The 23708-nt window shown below is 40.4% G+C and overlaps 2 protein-coding genes across 2 annotated transcripts; one reads left to right on the top strand and one right to left on the bottom strand.

Moving 5' to 3' along the window:
- The first annotated feature begins 504 nt into the window (after positions 1 to 504).
- LOC146968180 (pleckstrin homology domain-containing family S member 1-like) lies at positions 505 to 9560 on the top strand. Its single transcript, XM_085762304.1, has 14 exons — positions 505 to 532; positions 614 to 685; positions 2006 to 2103; positions 2200 to 2318; positions 2440 to 2574; positions 3154 to 3229; positions 4114 to 4176; positions 4285 to 4368; positions 4932 to 4981; positions 5227 to 5349; positions 6938 to 7063; positions 7821 to 7916; positions 9030 to 9165; positions 9273 to 9560. Exons 1-14 carry the CDS (start codon positions 505 to 507, stop codon positions 9342 to 9344), a joined length of 1278 nt encoding a protein of 425 aa, XP_085618430.1. The 3' UTR covers positions 9345 to 9560.
- Positions 9561 to 12517: 2957 nt separating this feature from the next.
- dclre1a (DNA cross-link repair 1A (PSO2 homolog, S. cerevisiae)) lies at positions 12518 to 23627 on the bottom strand. Its single transcript, XM_085762345.1, has 9 exons — positions 22905 to 23627; positions 19865 to 21226; positions 19633 to 19766; positions 18652 to 18770; positions 17169 to 17312; positions 16911 to 17056; positions 15424 to 15578; positions 14437 to 14578; positions 12518 to 13116 (listed from the first exon to the last, which is right to left on the bottom strand). Exons 1-9 carry the CDS (start codon positions 23314 to 23316, stop codon positions 12950 to 12952), a joined length of 2781 nt encoding a protein of 926 aa, XP_085618471.1. The 5' UTR covers positions 23317 to 23627; the 3' UTR covers positions 12518 to 12949.
- Positions 23628 to 23708: the final 81 nt, after the last annotated feature.

Genomic DNA, 23708 nt, shown 5'->3' with positions numbered 1-23708 from the left:
TTAGGAGATACCCATGAATCTAAACTGTGAGGACAAGAAGAAGGAAACAAGACTGAAGGTGGAGAAGGGCTTTGGAGCAGGACACAAGCAACTGTCAGTCCTGAGTTATTTCATGTCCTACTGATCGAGATGCCCATGAGAGCTCTATATATATACCAGCCTGACACTGACCTTGATGTATGTGTGTGTGTGTGTGTGTGTGTGTGTGTGTGTGTGTGTGTGTGTGTGTGAGAGTGTGTTTATGTGTTGACCCACTTGCTTATTTGAAGAAATTTGCAATGAGTGAGACACAGTTGGTGTTCATACACAGCCTTTTCACAAATACAAAAGTACAAATGGAGGTTTCTGCACAATAAAGTTAAATTTGTCTCAGCTGATGTGTCTCGGCGTGAATGACCCCCTGACCTTCTTTCATGCATAGCACAAATGCTCTGTGCATATGCACGTGTAGAGGGACGTCAAAAGCAACAAACGCAGCTGACTCCCGTCCGTCTAATGACCGACATGACTAACGTCACGGTGCACCCACAGAGTATCTCTTAAATCTGCTTCTTCAGAGTCTAACTGACCCCCTCCCGCCTCCTCACTGTGATCCTGACGTGTTTCTCATCAGAGGACACGGGCAAAGTGGCACAGCACGGCACGGCACAGCACAGCACAGTACAGCAGGGCCACATGGCTCCATGTGAGGAATGTCATCATTCAGACTGACACAAACATTTGAAAGATAATTTAGAGACAGATTAACTAATCACCTCCTTATAGGGAACATACAGTAACAGTGATTCTGCTAATAAATATTTGCATAGTAGCAGTTTAACCCCTCATTAGTGTTTATGAGATACCAACCAATCATATCTATAGGCCTACATAAACACTGAAAATCAGCATTGTCTGTGACACAAACTTTATTTTTTGTTGTCTAAGGGCTAAGTTTTATTTTATATAAAATCTATCAAGGATGAAACATGTATTTTGCTTCAGTGAGTGAATAGGTGTTTTGTTCTGAAGCCCACAAATAAACCTTAAAAAAAAAAAAAAAACATCCGTTGAACCAGAAACTCCAGTTTTCTTAATGAATGCCTGTGGTTTGCCAAGCAGCCATCCAGCTTCCTGGTGCAGCTCTTAACTTTGGTTGACTTGGGTGAGGTGTGCAGAGCGGACAGGTGCTCCAGAGGTGAGGTGAGGTGTTATGTATACATTTTGTATCGCGTCAGAATCTTTTATCCTCAATACATTTTCTAATTTATTTTTTAACTTCTCTGTGATATGACACATTATTCAATGTGCATCCTTTAAGACACAGACACATTATTTTAGGAGACTTAGACATGTGAGATATAAATTGTGTGAACTTAAATACATTTTTTGTATGAATTTTATTTATGAAATACAATTTTCACATGGTTGAGATTCTGTTTGTATGTTGTATGTATGTTTATACTGTACGTAGTTATACTTATATATTGACCCTCACAGTTGGCTGTCATTTTCCCTGCACAGGTGTACATGTGAACTTTCTTCTTCTCCCGCTCTGTTTACACAGATGCATGAGAGTATTTTTAACCCCTACATTGTTTTCTTTGAAAGGTTAACTACCTCTGGATATTTCATGCGCTTTTGAAGAGACAGAGGACTGGTTACAATGTATAAGCAGAAGAATGCAGGTAATGTATTAAATCTGGGAACTTGATTTACATTTACAGGTTATTTTCTATTATTGTTGGGCTGTTGACATTGTATCAGGAAACTGGATGTGAAAATATTCATCTGATCTGAAAGAATGTGCCAAAGCAATACATATGATATGTTTAATTGCTTCCTTTTTGTGACATGTTTCTTTCAGTCATTACTTGTGTTCATTATTCTCTATTCTCTATTCTCTAGTCTATGAATCCTCTTGGGCTTTTCCCACATGATAGTTACTGGAAAGTAAAGTCAGATTTCTGTGAACAAATATTTAAACAACTGATCACAGAATGAGGGATTTTCCTTTTGCCCTCAGGTGGAACTACATTTTTCTACACACCAGCTGAGACCATAACAGAAATAAGATCTGGATATCTGCACAAATCTCCTCCGCCAAAACGCTTGAAGACAGAGGTGACAATGACCATGATAATTACACAAAAGATAATTAACAATCAGTTACATTTGTGTGGGTGTGTTTTATTTACTTTCATTGGGTTTGTCCTGCAGAGATCATGGAAGAGGAGATACTTTGTGCTGTTTAAAGTCAGTGATCAGGAGCATCATCTGAAGTACTTCAGGAGTGCAGAGGAGAGGGACAGGCCACTCGGAGGGATTAACTTGTCACAGTATGTCATCAATCTACTCATTTAATAGCAACCTTTAAAGAATAAAACATTAAGAATATAAGGATGATGATCTTAATGTTGCTTCCATTTCACACCTCGATCTTTTGTGTCCTTGTTTTAGAATCTCACTGCTGTATGGGAGTCCTGAGCACCACCAGAGTTGGGAATGGATCCAACGGAGCTTCAAGTGCCCTCCGTCCTGTGTCCTGTTCATTAGGGCTGCGGAGCGGGAATACTTCTTTGTCGGGGAAAACAGGTCAGTCTTCTGATTTTAAATGGTGATATAAAGCACAAAATGATTTTGACTCATGTGCATGGGCACCCACCAGCAAAAAACAAAACCCCTATCTCGTCTTGATGAAAAAAGGGTTGATACTAATCCACACTTCTTCCACAAACTATATTCAGAAGGACGCCGTTTTGGATTTCAGAACAAAGTCCAAAGTAAATGAGCTGCATTGATTTGAAAGGCAGTGATAGTGTAGCCAGGTTTGAGGCCACAGCTGGTTGGCTGATCCTCCTCTCAAGGCCCCTAATGACACTTTCACAGTGCCTCATAAAACACTTCCCTGCCCTTTACACCATCTACTATTCTGGGAGGTCTAACAATCAGGATTAAATTATGATGTTGCCTGTGTGTTTAGTAACAGTCTACAGCTGATAATGGCTTTGCCTTCCACTTTGTCCACACTAAATTATCACTAAATGTCAGCATTACCACTCTATATTTGACTTTAGAATTGAATTTTAAATTGAATGTAACATCCATAATTTGTGGTGGGGTGGTGGGGAATTAAAAGGTTCATTCAGGTTCTTTTCTCTCTTTTTCTTGTAGTGATGAAGTGGATGGTTGGTTCACTGACCTGTTTGAGGCTCTGCAAAACCGGCCACATAAATGCATGAGTTCTAAGGTAGAGTTTTCCTTGACTGCTTTACTTCTTTGTGTTTTGTTAAAGCTGATGTCTGCCTATATTTCTCTTGCATCATGCTTTTTTATATCACATATGCTTACCAGCTCCTGTTGCTGACTGTGTTGCTGACAACGACAATAATTTTTTGACATATTTTCTTATTCCTGAAGGAACTGTATAATCCGGAGCAAATAGCCGTGGTAAATATAAATAATTTATGTCACTAGTTAACCTTATTTCCAACTGTCTCCCTCTGCCTTTGTTCACACAGCACTTGAATTCCCCCAACTACTTTTGACTTTTGAAATTAGACCTTCTTTTCCTTGTTTCATCAGGCTATTTCCAGACCCAAGAAGAATTCAGACACTGAGTTTGAAAAGGTGGTTCACTGGAACGCTGCATGTCTGTCAAACAAATACTAACTCATCATCCGTATCACTTGATCACAGTGTTTCTTTTATATAATACTATTTATTCTATAGGAGGCAGATGAACTTCTAATTCCATCATTACACTGCCATGAATAGTTACAATGCATGGCACATATCTGCCACACCTTTGGTTTTGCGTGACAAGATCTTGCTGCATGACAAAAATTCCCCTGTTACCAACATGAATTGAACTCTAACTACCTATTAATCCAAATAAATTTATAACAGCTTTTTAAAATCATTTTTTCCTGAAATTCTTTCATATGAAATATTGTTCTTCACTGTTTCATGGCACTTATTTCTTATACTGTATACCCACTGTACGTCCAACCCTGGCAGACTGAGGTGAAGGCAGCACACAAAGTGCCTCTAGAATTATGTGGAACTTGCTGTAATCACACAAATATTGTTACACGTTAATGCTTTGAAAGGTGTTTTTCTTTTCTTTTACAGCCATCATTAAAAACCCGGCCCATGTCTTATCCGCTTCAAAATTCTCTGGATGTCACTGAAGAGGTGCAACATCTTAACATAACCATTTTTAATTAATATCTGGTAGGGCAATTGGAAGTTATTTTTCACTTTTGGTAACATACAGTATGGTGCTTTGCTCTCTGACAACAGGCTAAAGATTTTTCCAGAAGACGTGCATCAGAGCCTGTGAATCCAGTCTACGACTACCCGAGAGCTTACCAGAATCAAGCACAAGTAGGACTGCCATTTCTATTGCTTTTAATATCAATGAATCTGCCAGTTATTTTCTTGAATGATCAAGTAACTGATGTGTCAGAACACAGACAGTCAGAAAAGACACATTCAACTTATTCAAGTTAAGTCAAGTCAAGTCAAGTCAAGTCAAGTCAAGTCAAGTCAAGTCAAGTCAAGTCAAGTCAAACTTTATTTATAAAGCACATTTAAAACAAAGTTTACACACATTTTACTGTCATTCAAAAAAATAAATAAATCATAAAATCCTGAAGAAGCTGGAGTCGGATCTATTCTACTCTTGGTACCAGACAGTGTCAGGAAAACAGATTTTGTATTTGTTATTTCAACTTAGACATTCTTTTGATTGAGATGTTGTAGTGCTGTAGTGTATTGTCACTAATTTATATTGTACCTCTCTCTCTCTGAACGAGTGTGTCAAAGGTTTTTTTTTTTCAGTCATTGTGAATTAAGTGTAGCACACACACACACACACACAGGTTGACAGCTCCTTAATGTCAGTGTTAAGAGAGAGATGTTGATCACGTGTCTGTCTGATTTCCCAGGTCTATGAAAACCATTCATACAGCACAGATTACCAAAGCAAGGAGTCAGTGTAAGTGTTAGATACTGTTTCCCAGATGTATGTCACTTCTCTTCATGTGGATTTGCGCCAGTGTTTATTCTGTCTGTTGATCTGCAAACCTCTTTCTCTTAGATACGTATCAATGGACAAGCTTAGCCATGTAGCTCAGGGAGTGTAAGTTTGATCCACATCACTGAAGAAAAAGTTATGTTTTCTAATAATTGTAAATACTGTATATATAGAAAGAAGTTAATTGTGTCAAATGTCTCTAGAAGCCGTGAAGTTGAAGATGTTGCCAGTGGCGGTCTGGTGCTGTCTGTGACTCAGGCCTTCAGCAGACTGCGGACCCGGAGCGCCCCACTGCCTCAGTTTGATGAGGAGACAGACTCTGAGGACAGGTAGATCTCTCAGACTAATGACACTGTTTTTTCTTTTCTGTTGGTCCTTGTGTGTATTCTTGACTTTTCACGTTTTCTCCGATGTCAGTGCCCTCTGTTCTTTGTGCAACATGTTTTCTCAGTGGCCCAGATACCAAAATAACTCACTCTTCAGAGGTAACCATGGCCTCATTGGCTGACACATCTTCACTGACAATAACAAGGGTGTTATTTTTATACCATGAAACTGTTGACACTCCAGGACTGGAGGCACCTGAGAGCCTGTTTGGTAACTCACGCACTTGGCCAGATAAAATACAGTCTTTTCATCTTGTTTATCTGATCAGCTTTACAGATTTTTACATAAGCTGTTTTACTGCTGTTGGTTCAGACCGTATGTAAACTGAACTTAGTCTTACAGCTCAGGACTGATTAACATCTCCCTAGACTCGGATGTAATTAGCCTACTAATACAGTATATCCCACATAAACTGCTAACTGCGTTCACAGTTGACTGCACTGCAATGGTGATATTCATCAAAGCCATAGCCCAGGTTTTGCACTCTTGTCCAAGTAGTCAATTTCAGATTTTAGTGACTTTGCCAAAATAATTTGCAATGGATTAGCCACCACACTACGAACCTGTGTGCAGTGAACTGAAGAAGCTTGTGTTATGTGCTTTTAATTTGTAAAAGGAACATTGTCTCTTGATCTAAATCTTTTTTTCCCCCAAATAAAGAGACAAATAGCCTACATCTTTTGAAGTAGCAAGGCTGCTACAATGCTAACAATGACTAACTAGGATGTGTTAGCCGCTTTCAGCCAATCGCATTTGACCTTCCTGTTCCTCAGACAAGTGTGTTAATCAATGACCAGTGCAACAGGTGTCTCACCCTCTTCATCCCAATCATCTCTACAGTAAACACACTCTCCTCTGTTGTTTGCTTTGTTACATTTTGCTGTAATATCAAACTCAGAGATAATTGCGCTTCACCCTGATGTCTGATTTCTTTCTAAGTAGCCGACCACTGTGCTGCCACACTTAAGACAGTCTTCACTACTACATTTGCCATATGGGTCAAAAGACTTGTTTTTTTTAAAGTGCCTCTTCAGTGATTGGGGAATTATTTGCTCCTTTCATGTTGCTATTATGTTCTACTTTTTAAAAAACCCCAAGACATCTGCTCCGAATTTATGCAACTGAGAAAAACCTATCCTGATGCTTTTGCACTCTGTATTGACTCTTTCTTCCTTTTCTATTGTTGTTATTTTTCCACCACGAAGACAAATGTAGATTTCTGTTCATCCAAAGCTTCTTATACACTGCCAGACTCTGTTGTTATGCTGTCTGCGTGTTAGTCACCCCCCATGTTAGTGCATACAGATTTAGATAGTTCTTCCTCTGTGTCACTCTTTAGCTGCAGTGGGTGTCGTCAGCATGAAGTATTGGCCTTGGCTCTCTCTCTTTGCTGTTTATTCCCACCGTCTCTCCAAGCTGTCTCATAGTCTTTTGTTAGATGCCAGCCAAGAATATATAAGTGGCTACCAGCTGAATGTAACCGAGACATGTTCCTGATAAGATCCCTCATGATGTCACTTGTTCTTACAGAGAAGAAACATCTCCTTCAGACTTCAGCAGCAACCCCAGCAACTACAGCGCTACCGCCATCCCTCCTGTGGAGATACTTGAGAGTACAAACATGCACACACAGGAAAATCAAGGCTCCACTGAAAGGTGAGATGGTGAAGCAACTGACCCTGAATCCAGAAAGTAGCTGCCAGTGGAAGGTACTGTTTGAATGATGGTAATGAGACAAACAAGGGAAAAAGCCACATTAATGTGGGATGTGATGATCAACTGAGTGAGGCTCAAATCCAAAAGTTGCTCTACTTGTTAATAGTACAAGGAGACATTTGAACCCTCCCGGTGCCAACAAATGTCAGAAACAGCTTTGTAATGGTTACACAGATCAAGTTAAACCGATACGACCAGATTTATGGTGACTCAGAGCACTGAGACACGGCACATGTTGCAGAACTCGTTGGAGCAGTTTCCAGAGATTTTTTGCAAGGCAGACGGTGGCGTAATAATAGTTCAAGAAGAACCCGGCATTAAACATCAATAACTCTGCAAGTGACTCATTCAGAATTTGAATGAGTCGTTCAAATAAAATTAGAAGTGCTTATCTTTACAGACACTCACAATAATACAATGGACCACAAACATCTGCTTTTATGAGACATCCAATGCAGACTTTTATTATTGGATAACATTTTGACCATTTTAGTTAAGGTATTGGTTTTGTAATGTATGGCAATTAAGTTACTAATGATTTAATAGAAATGTAGCAAGATCTTTGGAAAATTGTCTTACTTAAAATTCTGATGAGTACAATATTCCTATTGTATTGTACAATTAAATGTTTCTTTGTATCGTGTCTAAAATATATAGAGAACTGTTGAATACAGCTTCAGTTGTTTTTCCTTTCTAGTCTTGACTTCATGGCCCCAGACGAAAGAGATATCAAGGTCAAGCAGGCAGATTTGAAAAAACACCTGACTGTCACAGGAGTGGATGGAAAACCAAGGTAGGCTGTGAGGAAGAAGAATTACTTTCCTGTTGTAGAGATGTCTCACATATTAGACTTCTTTGACAAAAATATCTGGACAGGCTTCACCAATGCAACCTAAAGAAAAGAATATAAAACACAAGAACGTATATACAGTATAAGAGCATAGAAACCAATGTTCCAGTCTGTTTTTATTTCCTTCACTGTTTCCATTATTATTAATGAAGACACTGAAGTCACAGATGTGTGTCATAGTCACTCCTGACTGTTCTGCTGCAGATTTGTCTTCATCCCATAAATTATAGCTTCCATTTGTTTGAAAGCATGGTTCAGATCAGGCCGTGCTGGCAGCGATGCTGCACGTCCTCATTTTCACTTTTTGCATTTGAGAAAAGTCTGACTTGAATGTGCACTGCAGGAGCCGTCTGCTCATTTATTTTTTGCATTCTGGTTCAGAGCTTTTATACAGTATGTGTTGTGTTAGACTTAGAGACTTAATGTAGATTTACACATTGATCTCAGTATTCATTCATTTATTTGCACAAAATACAAATATGATCATAGTTTAATTTCTTTTCTGTTTTACAAGGCAATTTGGCTTTTTACATGTAGGTCTCACTTAGGTTGCTATTTACTCTAATTTATGGTAATCCTGGTTGAGTTGTTATGTCAGGCCTGGCTCTTTGGGACTCTCAGCTTTGGTCTTGACTTCTGGAGATGTTATTAAAGCAGCAGTAATTGTTAATGAAGGCAGTATGCTGGTGAAGCAGCAGTAGCAGCACATTCAGTCTTCTTCCAGTGTCTGTGGACAGGTTGTGTTCATGCAAGGCGTTCAGTGTAGATCACCTAAGATGGAAGCTGTTGGCTTGATAAAATCAAAGCGTATCCACTGTCAGATGTGTGATTTAAAACAAATTTGCAGAAGAACAGACAATGATTCTGTCAAGGATATTAGTGACTTTATATTTTCAATTTACATTATGTAGCTAAAGCCATTAATTGACAATGGTGACGATTTTCAGAGTCAACAAACCTTTGTTAATACTAAAGGAAGTTGTTGTTTTTTTGTAATTATTGTGATCTCAACACTTTGCCTTATACTGTATATTCAAGTCAAAATCAACTTCACAGTGTGTCTGGATGGACGGGCCAGCCACAGACAGTGTGTCTGTTCCACAAAGGAGACCAAATTCTGGCCATCAATGACTTGCACGTCAGCAGCGTGGACGAGTTCAACATTTACCTCAGCAAGTCGCTGAAGAACGAGGTAAATTTACAAATCGCAAAAGAAGTCAACACATTGTGTTACTGTTTGTATGACATCCACATCCATGCATGTCTGTGATCTGAGAGTGGGATGGTTTCTCTTTTAAGGTGAAGCTCACCATCCTGCGTCTCCCTGGATGTCCTCAACTGCATTTCTCCAACACTCCCTGCACGGACTAGTCTCCAGTTGACTGTTGAGGACAAAGCTGTTTCTCCTTCTTCTGTGTCTGGGTGTGTTTGGACTTCCTGCCTACAGCTGGTGAGTTTGCACCACTGTAAAGGGTCATTTCTACCAGCTGACCAGGTTTAAAGTGACGGTAAAGGTTACACCTGACAGATATAACCTACTTTACCAATCTCACTTGACATGACTCACAGTGTATGTAAACACATGCTCTGTGTTTTATGAGGTGTTCAATGATGACTGTGTTGTATTTGCAGTAGAAGTTTATCCTGGGAGTGTCCATAAAAGACTATTGACTTACAGAGGGACACAAAATGCTTTACATTACTTTTTTTTTTTTTTTTAATGTCATATCCCCAGAAAATAGCATGAACTGGAACAATCTGCTTTATACTCTTGTTTTCAAAAATAAGAAATAACATTGTAGAAAAAAATGTAACTTATACTTGTTGAACATTTTCCCCCTTTTTTATGTTATGTGTACACCTTTTTAAAGTGGTTGGCTCTCAAGACTGTAATGTATGATATAAACACAGTATCTGAAATATGTCTGTTTGATTCTCAGTGTTGATTAAAAAAATAGAAAGATAGGAACAGGAGAGGGTTTTTCTGAAATGTTTCCTCATAGCACTCGTGTGTTGCCAGGAAAGGCAGACTGATAAACCAAGCCAAGAGTGCGTGAGACAAACTCAAACAGTCACAGTTTGCAGATGACTTGTAAACACCCAGACAGCAAGAGGTTTCTGTTGATTCTGACCAAGTGTTGCATCAAACCCTGACGTGTCCTCTAAAGGAAAGCTATTTTTAGTGACCAGCTTTAATTTGAGATGACAGGGAAGTACAAAACTGTGAATACAATGGTTCTAAAGAAATATTTAAATCCCACTATCTATTTCATATGTCCATTTATCTCACTGCTGTTGATTGAGCTGCACCCAGAAATGTTGATTACGGTAATTTCCATTTACGTCAGCATGCTGCACATAATTACATGTCTTAGTAAGATTATTACAGCTTCTAATGGTACATATAGAGACTGGCAGCATTGCATGTTAAAATGTGACCTCAAGGTATAAACTGTCTGATTTTTTTTTTGGAGAATACTTCCTGACAGTAATAAGATGATGAACATGAGATGTGGGAAGAGGCGGGTGTTTTGTGTCGACCACACCTCAGGGAGACTTTAATTCATATGCAGACAGCGTGGTGTTGCTCCTCAGGCTAAATTCCACCTGTTTCTCTCAGATTTTAAACAAAAATGTAATCTCAACATGACTGGGGAAGATGGGTTTATGTCTATTGGCTGATTCCTCTGCCCCGAACAAAAGCGGCATGAAGACGTCCAGTCACGTCTCTGAACTAATAATAATAACATTATATAGATACTGATAATATTCAGAGAAGTCCTTTTCCCATGAGGTCGTATCAGCCTTTCCAAGGTTAATGTCTCATTTTCCACTATTCAATAGATAGGAGTTCTGACAAAGAAATTGCTCGGCATATTTATTTAAGTCTTCAACTGTTATATTCAAGGTGTCATTATAAATACATGCACCCTTTGCAGGTCACATATGGAGAATAAACCTGTTTTATACATGTTAATATTTTTTGTAAAAAACAAAATTGTGAATAAAGTTGACCAGATTTTGAAAACACTGGCCTGGTTTGTTTTTCTTCATCAAGTTTAACAGAAAACAAAAACAGAAACAAAAAGTTGGAGAGTCAATGCCGCAAAATGACATAATAACCGTAAGGTTTATTCATCTGTAACGTATTTTTTTCTTTTTCATCATTAAGTATATATTTTTATGTTTGTTTTTTTTTTTTTTGATAGCACACAGTAGAGATAGACAGGAAAGGGGGACGCAGAGAGAGGGGGAATGACATGCAGGAAAGGGCTGCCCGACGTGGCATTCGAACCGGGGCCGCCTGCGGTGAGGACTGTAGCCTCTACGTGGGGCAGCCGCTTTACCCACTGCGCCACGCACCGCTCCTTCTTTTTCATCATTGTTGTTATTTAAAACATGTGATGACACTGACACTTTGTAAGAGATCTAAGCAACAGTGACGGACAGCTGCCATTCAAGCATAACAACTTGGCAGGGAATCAGTCTCACACTCAACTGGGTGAATGCATGCAGGTGCAAGACTCTTATCTGAGGAATTGATTCCTGATCTATTTTTGTTTGAATGTCCTCCCCCTGTAGGACAGCATGTACAGAGAGACCAATATCATCATCATCATTGCTTAAGAATACAGGATTACAACATTTCTGTTATTCACATGGCAGAGTCATTATTTGTAGATGCAATTCTTTTCTAAAATCAGATACCAATGCACGAGACGAGACATACAGTACGTACCGACTGAAATAGAAAGACACTTCAACAAGCGGCCCAGTCAATCCAATTTCAGTTTGGCAAGACTTCATAAATTTCATTCATGCCCAGGGGAAGAATAGCAAATGACATTATTATTAGACATGGCTTACTGAGAATCACTTGCTGAGAGCACAAAGTAATAGAGTGGTTATTATATCAGTCACCAAGTAAAGTGGGTGAGACACATTAAGTACAAACAGGCGAGGGAAGAGGTTTAATGAAATGTCTAGAGACTGTTGTTTTTAAAAACAACAGACTTTGTGATATGATGTTCCTATTACACGTGATGGAAACATACAGGAAACTTTGGTTGACAAAAATATGCCAGGCCTCTCTCAGAGCTCTGGGCCTGTGTTAAATGTGAAAATAAAGTCGTTACATAGGTCAAAATATGTATATTATACATAATTTTGTATATTTTATATTAATTCTGTGACATGGCTCATTTATGGGTGAAATTCAAAAAGCTATTTCTCTATGTAAAAGTCTCTGGTCTGAAGACACCTGACCTTTCTAAAAACAAGTTTGTTTTTTCAAAAGCTACGATACAAGAATATGATATTTGCCAGAGGAAGGTGCTGCACGAATCCATCAGTATGCATGATTTGAATAGTAAAGATGTCAACAAAACGAAAAGTGAAAATCCAGATAATGTAAGCTTGAAATCCCTTGTTTGCTAATTCTCACCTTGAATCTCTTGTACCATTTTTATTGTCTTCATGTGCACAAAAAAGGAGGGGGGGGGGGGACAAAAGTGTTAAAAGAATTTAAAAACATTTATTTTTCCAGCATAAAAATGTTGATTACATACAAAAAAATATATACACATTAGGAAATTGCACAGTTTTAAAGCAGCACAGTGACAAACAGTTGAGTGGCCACAGCTAACAGCAGCCACACACAATCTATTCAGTTCCAATGTAAAATACTTCTGGGTGACAGAGGTCCGACTGTGGGCCATGACCTCACATCATGTTGTCACTTTATTTAATAGAGTTGTGTGGATGAAAACAAAACCTTAATACTTTTTAATCAGTGTTGGTTTGTTATTGTTACTCAGCTGTCAGAGGCAAACAACTTAAGTGAAAAGAAAAAAAAATGTGCGGTGTGTCAAGAGATGTTTGTTCCCCATGCTCATTCTGCGTTTCAAGTAATGAGAATTAGTTGGTCTGTTATTTTCAATGAGCAGCAGAGTGTAACTGTTTTTTCTGGTAAGAAGCTACAGTTTAGATTTAGTTTCCGTGAGCCACTCACTGAAACACTTCTCCATTGCCTTCCTGCTGGCCCAGCTGCCATTGTTGACTGTAGGAATGATCTTGAGAGGTTGGACCCACTGGACGAAACGCTTCAACTCCAGAAAGCTGCTGTGTTCACTGTATGGGATTCCTGTTGAGGAAACAGAGGAGTAAACATCTTGAACGCAAACTTTTCTGCTCAAAAAAGACTTATAGGCCTGAGGATGATGCACATTTTGTTTTGTTACTCACTAATTATCTCAATTCAAAAAAGAGTTTGAACTGAACCGGAGGGATTTTTCAGACATGGTTTTCACTTGTGGCTCATCTGCTTGGATATTTATCCTCAAATTCTCCATTAAGAAAAATGTCAAGTTCGGTGAATCCAGAAGAGGTTTGGTTTGCGGTAACACTGTCACTGAGCCAGATGTCTTGAAGTATGAGGAAGCCAGTCAGATAAGGAACAGGGCAAAGTCTCAGGGTAGGGACCGGATGATCAACAGAGTGACCCACAGGCTCAGATCGTCTCAGAGGAGACAGATTTCAGATGTTGAAACATCAAGACCAGGACATGTCGTCATTTCTGTTCGGAGGTGATAATAAGAAAACAGCTTGAAAGTGCTGCAGAGCCGCCGCCTCTTGTTTGTCCTCCATCTCCTCCGGTTTTAATGTGCTCATCCACCGCTTTTAGCAGATATGGGCTGAAACTAAGCCCATTCAAGTATATTCAATCCTCCCACATGCAGAGAACAATATTAGAAGGAGTAGCAGCATATGGCTGCGAAGGGCAAGGAGGAGGAGATAAAACACAAGGCAGAGAGAGAGGGAGAAAGGGGGTGGGGGGGGAGAGCACACAAATTGGCTTCCGCCTGAATGACACACAAACTGCTGAGGAGGAAGAAATTATATGCAAGTGTGTGTCGCAAAAGCCTCTAGCTGGTGATTGTGGGTTACGGGCCAGATGGCTGGTGCTGTTGATGGATCTATTCAGAACGTGAAACAGCAGACAGGAAGGAAAACAAGCCAAATCTGCAGTGGCAAATCAAGTCATAACCCATTTCAGCGCTGGGGTTCAATGCTCAACTACTCTCCCGTGGCGCTGTCCATGACTCGGGGAGACAAGACCCAGCATCCGTCTTGCTTAATGTAGCATCTCGTTGGGTGAGCCTGAATCTGAGATATGAGCCGTTGTTTATCGTCATACTCCTGGGTCTACCTTGCCTCATCCCCACTTTGCCAAAAGAGGGAGCTGTAGGCTAAATACAGCAACATAGTGGGACCTGTTTTTGGCAGACGACACGCTGCTGTTAGGATTAACTTTCAGAAGGAAATACCTTCGGTCACTCTTCACATCAGGTCCACAATTATCTTTTATCCCTGTTGATGCCCTCATGTGAACAAACATCTATGTTTGTTATGTCCTTTGACAAATGACTGGATATAAGATGTCAGTAGGAAAATCTATGCATACCATAAACAGAGACTTTGCCACTGATCTCGGGCTGAATGTCTCCCACTGATTCCACCTGCTGGCTGAAGGTCCAACCAGTGGGTTTAAAGGCCACCAGCTGATCATACTGTTTCGAAAACCGTGCCAGGTGATCCTGCAGTTTCTGGGGACAAAACGACAGTGACAAAAAAAAATTAGAATATAATTTTTTTTTTGACATATTTAATCAGCTGCCAAATGTTGGGGGCAAAAAATCAGACTGACATTCACCAATCAAAAAACACAGACATGGAAATATATATTTCAATTGAGTTATTTTACGTAAAATAGAGATGTGTAAAACAGGTTGTGCAAAACTCTAGCATTAAATGTTTTCAATTTATTTTCATGTATTCCATCCAAGGTATTATTGCTCACTACTCAGAATGTCTTTGTGCCAATCTACCCTGCAACCATTACTCCCAAGTCAGCCTTTCTGTACCTAGTGATGTGTGAATTATACTAAGCCTGGTGCTTATCTGTGCTTCTACAGATGGAAAATGTAAATGCTTTGAGGAGAGATGATGTGCTGGGGTCATCATAATTAGCTTTTCCTAATTATTTTAACCCCTTTCCTTCATACTTGTAGATGAGTATGTTTGTTTATTAGTAAGGATTCCCATTTGCCGTGCCTCAAAAGGCACCACTAGTCTTACTGGTAAACCATGAACCCAATAAAAGATGGTGTTTGCACATCAAAATAAATAAATACTCAGAAGCCGCAGCCCATGGTTAATCACAAGATCTTTCAGAAATGATTTATCACTACAATCACCAGCTCTATCACCCTCATCTCTGTTAAGTAGTTTAAGGAAATAGTTAATCCCATCTCTCAGTGTTTATCACCAGAGAACAAGGATCCAGATGACTGGATACAAGTCTGATGTGATATATTTGCTGGTTGACTCTCGTCGTGTACCCAGCATGACTGCCCTGTTCAGACTAGAAAAACCACACAGCTGCACTCACCTTGAAGGAGAGCTGCATCATGGGCAGCACGTGGACTCGGGCTGCCTTCCAGTCGGTGGTTATACGTTGTCGGACTTGCTCCGACTCCAGGCAGCACATGGTGTTGTATTTGTCCCTAGAGAGGCACACTTTAGACCCCAGGACCTCTGCCAGTGCTACCAATAAAGCACAACAGGGTCAGTGAGAGAAGAAGAAGGATGTGGAAAATTTAGCTTGTGTTATTTTAAGACCCGGTGTGTATTTGCATCACTGCAACACGTTGTGCAAACTCTACAGGCTACATATATTCATTAAATGGAATAGTTCCTGTATATGATGCATTGCATTTCCTGCCTTGTAAACTGTGGTGCTGTAAGTGCACAAATGCTGCCGTGCAATAATAAGTATGAAGTGGATGAGTACAGTCATACAGACAATTCAATTGGCCGTTGTTTTTTCCGTTCCAGTGTCATGCAGAGCTTGTTGAAGTTAAGTTGATTACAGAATGAATGCACGCAGGCCGCTCGCTTAGGAAAACACAAGTTTTTGAGCACTAAAGCACAATACTAAAGTGGAATAGACCATTATTCATTTGTGTCACCAGAGGACAGTTTGCCTCCCCATGAGGACAGAACATACTGAGAGGCTCTTTTAAAAAACAAACAAAAACACTCTAATCCAAGTTCTCCAAACTGCTCCCTTTTTAATGAAAGACGTATCTGCTGACCTTTCAGTGGGAGGCGAGGGGAGGTAGTGATGGAGACCACAGAATAAATGAAACATTTGGTCTTGGTTTCCATCAGTTTGTGGTGGTTGTAATGCCTTACTTTATAACTCAGTCATATCACTATTCCCAGACTTTAATGAATAAATTACCATGTCATTTTTCAGTAGCAGTAACAGCCATCAAAAATGTCACTTATCAATCTTTATAATTATCTCACTGATGTTCAATTATGTGTCGACATAGAAACTCCAATTCCCAACTGTTTAAAATATAATGACCACAAGATCACTGTAATTACAGTATATGCCATCTGAGTATTCACATCAAACTCAAAGTAAGGTAAATTACTTTTCCCTGATTTTAAAGGAGGCTGGGGAAAAAAGTAGAACTGGGAAAATAGATAAAAGAAAATTAAAACACTTAAAAAGAGCCTCAATTCTAAAAAAAATAAATATATATTTTTTTAAAAAGCACAAAGAAGCTTTATCAACAGGGACTTCAATTCCATGAGCACCATGTTTTAATATTACCTTGTGAACAAAATACCCATATTTGGTTGACAAAGCAGCCATTAAACAAAAAAGCAAAAGCAAAAAAAAAAAAGGAAGGAAGGAATTGCATGCTTTTATTGTTCATTTAGTCCCAGTCAAAAGGGTTACTTTCTTTAAATGACCTTCAGTCTAGACAAAAACCCATTATTCTACACTAATAATCTGTATTTATAAATCATGCCAAGTCTGCATGTTTTGCCTTGAAAAGCCGATTTAAGACAAACACTCACCCAGAAAGACCTTCTCTTTCCCCACAGAGTAGGATCCGCAGACCACAAGTGTTCGCGGGTTGAGCGTCACCAGTTCAAAGGCTGTGCTTGCTGCGAAGTTGATGACCTCCTGCTGTCTGGGGAACGTGTACTCGGGGCTGCAGTAGCTATAGGAATAAGAGAGTTCACACTGTAAACACACAAAATCTGTGTAAGATCAAGGCTCTTGTGTCACCTCTCCAATCCTGCTTTGGGCACATGTTTATGTGAGGTACTTACGTGGTGTCTAGGTAGAGCGTCTGCACCCTGCAGCTGAGCAGCTCAGGGTAGGTTTCCATCGAGGGATCGGCTCTGAAGTCTCCAGTGTGGAGGACTGTCTGTCCATCGGGCAGGAAGAACAGCAGCATGGCAGCTCCTGGACAACTGAAAGAACAAACACAGATGGAGGGAGGTGAAGCTGCAGGACAGGGGCATCATCTTTACCATGGAAAACATATAAGGACTGGCCATCAGAACTGTTGGTATAATTAGGCCTGAATTCAAAGGTAAAGGTACAAACTGAGTGGGAATTTCCAGACAGAGTTATTCTGGAAAACATCACATTCCTCAGTAAAGATATAATCTAGGTCGTTAGCTTGGGGCTGTCTAAGGCTGTCTTTACACTGCATGGTTCAAGTGGCCCAATTCCGATTTTTTTCCTCTCAAGTGGCTCAGATCGGATCTGTAACATGAACGTGTAAATGGAACAAATATGCATGGAATCGGATATTGTCAGATCAGATTCAGGCCCCCGTTATATGTGGAAATAAATCAGATACAAACCGGATATCTGCCAATGTGTCTGCAGTCTAAACAGACAGATCGGATCTCTCCTGGCAATGCGTGTCATACGTCATCAATGATAATATTAATTCACATGCTCACGCGTCTCGCTGAACCTCTGTAGTCCGTGATTGACACGTGGGGCTGACCTGGACTACCATGGCCAGCTGTGGCCAGCTGTGGTCACTGTCACAGGAGTTACAGTGTTTCATTTTTGTGGTGTCCGCGTGTCTGTCCCCCCCCCCCCACTAGGTCTTGTTTTCATATAGGCCTACAGTAACATTCATTTCTATGCGGATCGATACGAGGCCAAGCGAGGGAGTGTGAAAAAAAAGAGAGTGCGCAAGATAAACACCAGATTTCACGTTTTCCTACCGGCAAAAACTGAACCGAGCCGATAAGAAATCAAGAGAGGAAAAACAAACAATGTACACAAATGTGTCTAAGAGGCTGTCTCACATAGTGACCGACGGAGGATCGAACAGTGGCACAACTGTCACCGTCACTGTCACTGTCAGCTGCTCATCTCACAGCAGCTCCGCTCCACGCAGCTACTTCACTAACTTAGCAAGGACAGACGTTCACATCGTTAAGTGACGTGGAGGATATAAACTCTGAACACCAGACTCACAAATATTATGGAATCATAACATGACAATCTCCTGTATTAAAAAAAAAAAAAATCAATTGTTTATTTCCAGCGAGTTGTTTCATGCAAGCACAGCAGGTGTAAATGCAGATTATCAGATATGGGTCACTTCTGTCAAAAAAAATCTGATATCGGCAACAAATCGGAATTGGGCATCGAGGCCTGCAGTGTAAAGACAGCCTAAATGTCCGATTCACAAAATAAAAAATTCGCCACAAAATAATCCCTCCTGGCCACTCCTAAGTAGATGACCACTGCTCAGTGGCTGATGATGTCAACCTGATGACTCACTGGTTGGCGTCCAGGAGGATGACCTTGACTCCGTCCACAGTGACCGGGGTGTTCATGGGGAGGATGTGGACGTACTGCTCTGCCACCTTCAGTTTGCTTTTCACCAGGTTTCCTGTAATCTGACCACAAGAGGCAGCAATTACATGAGCTCATGTCAGCGCCTCATGTCACGTCTAATAGGAAAACTTAAATTGAACCTCTTTAATCAATATATTTTATTCCCTATAGGAGGCTCTGTTTTTAAATATCCTACTAACTTAAGAGTTGTGCAATACGAAATGTGCGTAACTTAACTTACATAAAAGAGGCAATAAGAAGTCTGAATATTATGTTTGTTTTGCTGAATACCTCAATTCATTCAGTTTATTGCTTCATTCACACCTTAATTGGTTGCAACATTTGCAGAGTGATAAGTGTGAAGACCAGCTGAAACTCTGACAAACTACATCTGGATTTTAAGTGTTTTTTTTTCCCCTCACACAAATGACACAAAGGTCTTCAAATTTCAATCAACTCCAATATGGTTAGAGCCACTTGGCAAATTAGTATTCATAGCTGCCAACTGCAAATGAAATTTCAGTCCTCTGAGTCAATGCAAAGCAGTGAGATAACAAATGAATCGGGCATTTACTTCCATAAGAAAATAGAAGACAGGGAGCTTTTTAATGAGGTGCGAAAAAAGGGGGATGTATAGCTTCTTCTAAGTTGAGAATATCTTTTAATATTCAAGACCTAACAGGCCTTCGTGGGGAGACTGCTATTCATGTATGGTATAAAACTTAAAAAAAAACACCATCCATGACAGTTTTCTGCACAAAAAAGACACAGAATTGTGCAGAGCAATTCATAAAACAGGTTATATAATAAGTACATTAACATGTGGCTATAGCATGCCAACCAGATTACCTATCAACTAATGCAATGAAAAAATATTAGAAGTCATTACTTTTTTTTTTTTACAGAAACCAAAACATGACTTACTCTGTTACAATAGATTGGAAGTGTGGCGTTCTTGGTCAGTCCTCCGTAGTGGTCCGAGTGGAAATGTGTCAGGAAGTAGGCAGCGATGCCCTCTATCTCCCCGTAGCTAAAGGCGTCTATGACAAACTTTGTACCTGAAAACGATTTTACAAAAAAAATGATAATAAGCACAAAAACTGCATAACCTTCAGATTTATGTAGAAACAAGACAGACGAATGGTCCATCACTGACCTGGAATCTTTTTGTAGAACGGACAACATGGAAATTCTACTTCTCCATCAGCGTTCACTCTGTTTCTTCTTTGTCTCCATCCTCTGGTCCAGCCTCTCTTTCCTTCTCCCTGAGCGTTCACCACATCGCTGCTATTGACGGTCTCTGTCCCCTGTGGGGTGTCTGTGGTTGTGTCAGCCCTATTTCTCCTTGTCCTCTCTTTCCTCTGTCGTCTCTTTCCTGAGTTCTCGCCAAGTGTTGGAGCAGACACTTCGGCTGTTTCACTCTCAGTCTCTTTCTCCTTCTCCTTGAGGGGTCTGAGGCCAAAAAACACCCCGATGTCTGTCTGCTTCAGACCAGAGGCCTGAGCGGCCTTGCTCTGGCTCCTTTGTGGCGGCATGGTTTGAGATGAAGGCACCTGGTGAGAATTAGTGTGAGGCTGCTCTGACTGAACACTGTCTTTTACATTTTTCAAATGCTGGTTATCAGAGCTCAGAAGAGTTTCTCTCAGGCGCTCCAAAACAATACTTTGCTGGGATTGAGTAGAAGTCTTACATGGAGTGACGGTACTGATGTTAGATTTACCTTGAGCTCCTTTGTCACTTGTGGAGTCAGCTCTGTTTTCACCCACTGCTGCAGCAGCCACATGATTAGTGGGTGCTAATGAGGCAACTGACTCCAGCTGGGTCTTTGGGGAAGACAGGTCCTTCAATGGCACATTATCTTGTTCAAAATTATCTATAAATTCAGTCAGGAGATCGTCTTCACTTGAGAAGTCATCATTGAAGAGTAACATTGAGTCCTCATCCTCATTTTCAAATGCATCACTCTTAAAAAGGGCTTTTCTACACTCATTATTATTGACTTCAGTCTCTGCAGGGAACTCAGACAGAGGGGAGAAAGATATAGCATCATCGATTTCAGGAGGAGGGTTACTTTTGGAGAAATCTTGACAAGCAGGTTCTCCTTTATCTTCTGTTACAGGAGTGGATGCGAGCTCCGTTTTACCCTCTTGGGAAGAACTGATAGCCTTGCTGCTTTTAGTAGAAGATGACCAGCCTTTCTTTTTCTTAAAATCCTCTGGGCCAGGCGAGCGCAGAAACAAAAGTCCATTTGTAGGTTTAGACGGAGGTGTCCCAGTGACGCTTTTGTTAGAAAGACTGGCAGCACTGTGCGGTGAGGTTTCTACAGCAGACCCATCCACCTCATTGGTTGTCAGTCCTCGGAGACGACTGAGGCTGGTCTCTCCTCTGGTTCCAGCCTGCTGGCACAGACTGAGGAGAGCCATGTCACCGTTGGCTCGACTGTGGGCCAGGAGTGTGTGGTTGAATTTCTTGTAATGGTTTGGGATGGTGGAGGAGCAATGTAGACCGTCTGGACACTCTGTACGAGCAGACAGAAGATTAGGTTAATCAGAGCAAAGTAAAACTGATAATCATTAAAAGCACCAAAATTCAAAATTTGGCATTTGGCATTACATTTTGATCTATGCAATGCTTAAAGCAGAAGTAAGCTGGGGCGGTGTTTAGCTCAGTTGGTAGAGCGCCCGCCCCATGTGTTGAGGCTGTAGTCCTCGCTGCAGGCGGCCCCGGTTCGAGTCCCGGGTCGGGCAGCCCTGTCCTGCATGTCATTCCCCCCGTCTCTGCCTCCCATTTCCTGTCACACTCTCAGCTGTCCTATCGAATAAAGGCATGAAAAGCCAAAAAATATATATTTAAAAAAAAAAAAAAGCAGAAGTAAGCGATCTGGTCGTTTTGGCTAATGCTGCGTTCCAGGTAGGCTTTTGAAACCGTAAATTACAGCTTCAAGTCACAACTTACGACTTTGTAGCGTTCCAGGCAACCCACTCGTGTTTTTCCGACCTGTTTTACCTGTGAAAGTCACTATAACGGCCACTCGTAACTTCCGACCCGTGAACTCGTACCAGATCGAACTGGTACGACTTCACAGGTCGGAAAAACACGAGTTAGGAGTTTCCTTGAACGCACCATAACAGTCCTCGTCCCTACGTCACCACATTCACGGCGTCCCTTGGCTGCACACACAGCCCTGCATGCCATTCTCTCTCCTCATTGGATAAAAACTGTAGGATACGATAAATGTTTTCTCCTCGGCTCAGAGCAGAGCAGAGTGACTGACAGACCCGTGTTTCGGTCCAAACACTCTATGTAAGTGATTGCTGTCGGAAGATATAACTATTTAAGACTTATATTAACACAAATATATCACTTACTTCTGCTTTAACAGAGGCTTTGACTTTGAGACTTTGCCATCTGCAGTTCCTAAAATAACAACCTAGTAATGCAATTAATACAAGTTAAAGAATACTGGAATCAATCATGGTTCCCAACATGATTTTTTAATAAGGATTCCTGTAATCTCACACATACATTTACTTGCCAGCTGTCAAGAACTGTATTCTTGAGTAATATTTCTGATACAAATGCTTCATTGCTTTTTTGTTTGTTTTTTCTGTTTTCCCCTGCAGCTGAGCTTTAGTCTCCAAAACTTGAGCAAAAACCCTGTAGAAAACCGGAGGTGTGGACAAATAACCAAGTCCAGTTGCTTTTGACTTAAATCTCTTTGAGGATAACCATCACTGTTGTGTTTTCTACTTGTCTGTTCAATACACTACAATCACCTTGACAAATGAGAATATTCACAGACTTTGTTGGATGGATATAGTGTTATGTCAAAGTTAAATTCTTTTCTTTTATTTATTTATTTATTTTTAAATATTCTGTACAGTTGTCAGATGAAAACTCAACAAAGTATGTGATAAGAATGTGAATTAATCCTATTTGGCATTAAGGCAGCATAATTAGGATTGTTTTTTCACTTTATTATGGCATTATGGAGGATGCTCCATGTGATTTTAGAGCCTCTGGCAGTTGTAGGGTTTGTTATGTGAGTCCAGCTCAGCTCTGTTTAAGCTTAAATCAGGACAACACAGGTGTATCAACTATAAATACACACCTACAGACAATTTGATGGAGGGGTTTTGATGTGTTATCATGTAAGTGTATCAATCAGCATTCAGAAGTAGTATGGAGGTCTGTACCTTTACATTTGTCCCTGAGTGTGTCAAGACACTCAGCAACATGCCACCTTTGACTCTGCACCACCAAGATGGAAAAGGGCATCTGACACATGGGGCAGAAGTGTCCAGAGGATGGTCCATCTCCAGCACTGTCTCTTTGGTGTGTCTCATGAGTAAGAGATAACTCTGAGGGTAGAGTATCTCTCTGTGTCTCTGAGCTGCCATGTCCTCCAACATGAGCAGGAGTGCTGAACTGTCCACTGTCAGATGTCTCGGTTGAGACAGTAGCAGAGTCTCTCTTGGAGGTTTTTCTTAAGGTACATCTTCTTTTAGTGACTTTTGTAACTGGAGTCGGTGATTTCTGTCTCTTCTTTCTCTTCTCCAGAGGTTTATATTCCCAGATGTCATTTTCAGAGTCGTCCTTTTGTGACATTTGGAGGAAAAAATAAGTGTAATGTCCCTGTTGTTACCCAACGACCTCCTCAAAACCTCTTGTATTACACAAGAGTTGCTGTTCAATAACATCCCGCGGTTTGCCGACAATAATAAACGTTACGGTAGATTCCTTAACAATGCGAGGATAAATGCCAATCATTTATCCTCGTGCATGTCATAATTAATAATTACAGTATTTACCTATTTTTTCATTTTAAACATGATGTGTGCTGCGGTAACAACATGTTAGCACAAGTTTAGCAGTAGGAGCTCTTACCGCCAGACAGCTACAATGAACGGAGTAAAGACAACTACAGAAACACAGCAGCACTTTCCACAAATCTTGAAAGAATTATTTTCTACATATCCCCTGAATAAATACAGAAAAAT

This window comes from Trachurus japonicus, chromosome 19 (assembly GCF_045865225.1).
Source record: "Trachurus japonicus isolate A0001 chromosome 19, Traja_1.0".
Classification (NCBI taxonomy): domain Eukaryota; kingdom Metazoa; phylum Chordata; class Actinopteri; order Carangiformes; family Carangidae; genus Trachurus; species Trachurus japonicus.
The sequence above is the reverse complement of the archived record's forward strand: the minus strand, read 5'-3'. Positions and strand labels throughout refer to the sequence as shown.

Bases quoted from the DNA above. Each gene is read 5' to 3' on its own strand.
- LOC146968180 (XM_085762304.1), top strand. From the start codon at position 505: ATGACTAACGTCACGGTGCACCCACAGA. The intron at 2,319-2,439 runs GTATGTCATCAA...TCCTTGTTTTAG, and splicing joins GGAGGGATTAACTTGTCACA to AATCTCACTGCTGTATGGGA. The intron at 7,064-7,820 runs GTGAGATGGTGA...TTTCCTTTCTAG, and splicing joins AATCAAGGCTCCACTGAAAG to TCTTGACTTCATGGCCCCAG.
- dclre1a (XM_085762345.1), bottom strand. From the start codon at position 23,316: ATGTCACAAAAGGACGACTCTGAAAATGACATCTGGGAATATAAACCT. The intron at 17,313-18,651 runs GTGAGTCATCAG...TTGTTCTTTCAG, and splicing joins ATCCTCCTGGACGCCAACCA to TTGTCCAGGAGCTGCCATGC. The intron at 17,057-17,168 runs GTAAGTACCTCA...TTATTCCTATAG, and splicing joins ACGCTCTACCTAGACACCAC to CTACTGCAGCCCCGAGTACA.